This window comes from Bipolaris zeicola (genome assembly GCF_000523435.1).
Source record: "Bipolaris zeicola 26-R-13 unplaced genomic scaffold scaffold_567, whole genome shotgun sequence".
In the NCBI taxonomy this organism is placed as follows: domain Eukaryota; kingdom Fungi; phylum Ascomycota; class Dothideomycetes; order Pleosporales; family Pleosporaceae; genus Bipolaris; species Bipolaris zeicola.
Genome location: NW_006912616.1, coordinates 1 through 4,282, shown reverse-complemented (window position 1 = coordinate 4,282; position 4,282 = coordinate 1). Strand labels below are relative to the sequence as shown.

The 4,282-nt window shown below is 52.3% G+C and overlaps 2 protein-coding genes across 2 annotated transcripts; one reads left to right on the top strand and one right to left on the bottom strand.

Annotated features, from left to right (window-relative positions):
* Positions 1–294: 294 nt before the first annotated feature.
* Positions 295–1,701, bottom strand: COCCADRAFT_10389 (uncharacterized protein; the record flags this gene model as incomplete). Its single annotated transcript, XM_007720674.1, has 1 exon — positions 295–1,701. The coding sequence occupies one exon, from the start codon at positions 1,699–1,701 to the stop codon at positions 295–297; it is 1,407 nt and encodes a 468-aa protein (XP_007718864.1).
* Positions 1,702–2,339: 638 nt separating this feature from the next.
* Positions 2,340–3,846, top strand: COCCADRAFT_10388 (uncharacterized protein; the record flags this gene model as incomplete). The annotated part of the gene is made up of 2 exons (XM_007720673.1): positions 2,340–2,505; positions 2,564–3,846. 2 exons carry the CDS (start codon positions 2,340–2,342, stop codon positions 3,844–3,846), a joined length of 1,449 nt encoding a protein of 482 aa, XP_007718863.1.
* Positions 3,847–4,282: the final 436 nt, after the last annotated feature.

The following is a 4,282-nucleotide window of genomic DNA, read 5'->3' as shown; positions in this document are numbered from 1 at the left end:
AGAAAGCCGCTGAAAAGGAACGTTGTAGACAGCAGCAGCGCGTCGAATACTCTTAAACTGACCCGTACGATAGGCCTGAATAGCAAGAGTAATTCTACCTTCTCTCTGAGTTAATATCTCTTCACGTAGTTAGGACATATTACTTTGCAAGTGATGTTCGCGATGCCAAGAAAAAGTGTCCGGCTCGGTGGTGTGTCCGGCTCGGTGGTGCTTTACGTTATATAGAATTATAGAGAATAATATATAGAGTTATAGTGTAGAGCGAGTGAACTAAGGAATGATGCGACTCGATGCTTATCCAAGGGTGAAGGACCATTGCCACTCGCGCACTACCTCTTCCCAGTCACGTCTCCGTCCGCCTTGAAGCTTTGGCCGCCAAACCTCCTTGAGAACCTTCTGGACACACTCTACATTCTCATAGCGATTGCGTTTTTGAATACCGTCCAGTCTTGTGAAGCATTTCTCAATAGCTGCTTCATCGTCCAGCTCTGCGCCAGCTAGGAATATTGGGTAGAGTAAGCTTGACTCAGCAGCACTTCCTGGGGGGATGCGAGCAATGAAATCCATGGTTCGGGATGCGCAGCCGGGAATGAGATGAGAGTGACTTGTTGAAGTACGGTAAAGTTGAATGAGGGCGGCAAGACGGTAGGCTTCTGCGAGTGAGACGAGGTCGAGTGCTATGGTGGTATCGACGCCTAATGCGAATGGATTGTCGTAACTCCAATGTTGTATGCCCTGCTCTATCACATGAAAAGAAGCTTTTGTGGTTAGCGGAAAAGCTGGGTTTGAAACGTTGATGTACTGGATGCGGGAAATGAGGTCACACAGCTGGTACGAGATGCCCATGAGAGGATCAATAGTGCTTGGCATAAGAGCAGCGCTGATTGAGAGCAAGCCTTGGTCAGGTGAGCCAGCCTTTCCGGGATTGGAAACGCGGGCCATGAGTGAGGCAGAGGCAAAGTGGTATGTAAAGTGGCGATGTAGAGAGTCGACCTCGACGCAATCCATGATGGTCTGCTCTGGGGAAAGTGAGTTTAGAATGCGCTGAACACTCTTCAACTGAGATATCCATCTAGTCGTCTTGACGCCATTGAGAGCTTCCAGGCCAACCAAGATTAAGATGACGGCCGTGACTTGATAGGTATCCTTTGGTAGTCCGCCAGAGGGGGACAAGCGCTCCCGAATAAAGTCGTAACACCTCTTCTCATGGCGGGTTGAGACTGCTCGCAGATGGCTGGCACGATTGTCGTCGTGACTTCTTCGTGCCAGCTGAGCGGAGGAAATGGCGAGTATGGCATCTAGCATACCTTCAATCTGAAAGGACCAAGGCATGTAGAGACTGGTGTAGAAACTGGTAGGTATCGGGGCTACCTGGACACTGGGTACGAAAGCCTCTACGTAGTATTGCAGCAAATGCATTCTTTCGGCTCTGTGGTCTCCGGGCAGGGCATCCCATGGATCGAGACCAGGGCGTAAGGAAAGCGCAGTGTGGAGATTGGGGCTTTTGGACGCAGAGGGCGGAGAGGATGGCTCTGAGACAATCTTGCGTGGAGGCTGCCACTCGCACTTGAGGTTGAGTCGTGCACAATTGGCACATTGAGGCTGCGCGTTATCGCATCTTTTGCGCCGAGTTCGACAAGTCAAGCAGCCTGTGCGTGACCGGGGGGCAAATTTGCGCTGGCGCGGCTTGGGCTCAGCCATGGTCCGAAGGTTCAGGAAACGGTGAGGGGCTCGTCTGAGATAGTCACCGGAGAGACATGAGGATGGGCATGGCTATGCAAATGCTGTCTGTTGTCGGCGGGTTGTAATGGTGGGCGGGTCAACTGTCGCGATGGTGGGTCGGGTATCGATAAGCACATGTGTGACTAATCGGAGCGACGGAGGCTTGATTGGTTGGCTGGGGGAGAAGAAGTGGCGGTTGCAGTTGCATGGGCGGTGAAGTGGGTGGATGCATCGGCACTACCACCATCACCACCACCACAACGCGCCTGCATGGCAGGCCCAAGTACATGTACATGTGTACTAACTTGGAGGAATACAGGCACGCATGACATTACTCTCAGTATCGGCGCGAAGAATCCCGCCCAGTCGACGCCGCAGTGCGAACAAGCCAGCCAGTTGCTGGTCTTGCCCCCACGTGTATCGAGTACTACCTGAGCATCCTTACCGCCTTAGGAAGCATCGCCTTGTGCCCATCTCCGATACTAACGCTCTTGGTCAATACGAGAGCTTCATGCACCATGGGTATATGGCCGCCGTACGCGTATAAGAGTGCATACGTATTCCCAGCAACATGGCTTCTGTAGCCCCCGTCCACCTCTCCAGTTCCATCGACGGCCATGAAGCTTCTCGCATTGGCTCTTGCAGCTAGCAGCACTGCAGCTGCCGCCCAGCAAGATTTCAGCATCTTTCAACACATTGGCGGCAATGCGCAATGGTATCCGGGCGAGGAGACAACCGGCATCTCGTCCGAGGTGCCTGAGGGATGCAAGGTTGATTTGGCAGGTAATGTTGCCCTGCTGCCCGCCAGACCATCGGATAAGTCAAACTAACACCTTTCTAGCTTTCTTCTCTCGCCATGGTTCGCGCTACCCGGAAAGGGGTGCCTACAACGGATGGGTGGAATTCTCAAAGTACATCCAGGCCGCCGGTAACTTCACCGTCACCAACCCAAAGCTTGCTTTCCTCAAGACCTGGAAGCCCGTCTTGTCCAACCCTGAGGCTCAAATTGCCAATTTGAGCCCAACTGGCTGGAAGGAGCTCCACGAGATGGGTACCACCTGGCGCCTTCGTTACCCCGACTTGTACGAGTACAACACTCCCTTTACCATGTGGTCCAACTATTACACTTCCGCGCCCCGTGTACGAGACAGCGCTCGTCTGTTCGCACAAGGCTTTGTTGGTCCCAATGCCACCGACCTCACCACTATTTATGCTCTTAATGCAAGCAATCCCGCTAGCTGGGGCAACTCTCTCGCCCCCAGCGACCTTTGCAAGGCCTACGACGACGAGGAGGGTAGCCCTGTCAAGCCAGTATGGGACTCGATCTACCTCACACCAATTGCCGCCAGACTCAATTCCCAGATCCACGGAGGCTTGAACTTGACAAACGGCCAAGTCGATCAAATCCCATATTTGTGCGGTTACGAGACACAGATAACCGGCCGGCGTAGCCCATTCTGCGACATTCTTACCGAGGAGGAGATCCTGCAGTACGAGTATGCTCAGGACCTGCGCTACTGGTACGGCACTGGTCTCGGCTCAGATATCGAGAAATACCAGATGCTACCAGTCATCGACATGGCTGTGCAGCGCTTTGTCGACGGTCCTAATGCAACCTACAAGACTGCCAACGGGACCTTCAATCCGCCCAACATCATGGCCAACTTCGCCAACGATGGACAGATCAACCAGCTTGCTGCCATGATCGGTGTTTTTGATAGCCAACCTCCACTTCCCGGTAACGCGTTACTTCCTGATCGCCTGTTTCGATCTTCTCAAGTAGTCAAGATGCGTGGAACAGTTGCTTTTGAACGCTTGTCCTGCCCAGCCGCTGCTCCCAGCAGCACCTACCGTTACCACCAGAGGCGCAATGGCACAAACCTGAATGATGTGTACATACGCATCCGCATCAATGATGTCGTTTACCCCGTCACAGGATGTACTAGCGGGCCAGGCTCTTCTTGCCCCTTGTCGGAATACCAGCAAATCATCCAGAGAAAGCGTGCTGAAGCTGGCGATTTTACCAAGATTTGCAACATGACTGATGTCAATCTTGCTTCTCAGCCAAAGGCGACTTTCTTTTTTGACAACACACTACCTTGGCAGGTAGTTGTCAAAGCCTGACCATGTCACCTGTATGTGCATACTGTATGGAGAAAGCCACTGATTGAAGCGGCAACGACATACCTTTGATAATAATACCATCACGTTTAATGATGACAATTTGTATCTTTGTGGCGCATCCTCGCTTCTATACTCGCAGCAGTCGTGCCCTGTTCTTCGCTGATATCACTTGTCAATGTGAGTCATGTGGTGGTCATGTTCTCTATCGACGCTTGGTCTTTGACATGCAAAGGGCGCGTACCGTGTCCGTGCGCGCAATGCGCGGATTCGCGCAATGCGCCGAACCCCCCTAATGCGCACCTGCAAACCTGAGGCTATAGAGCCACATACAATAGCTATTGTCACGAGATAATTCGTTAGATTGCTCTATACGCCTAGGCGACAATATTCTACTATATAAATTAATTATATAAAGTTGCTGTTCGGCCGCTGCGCG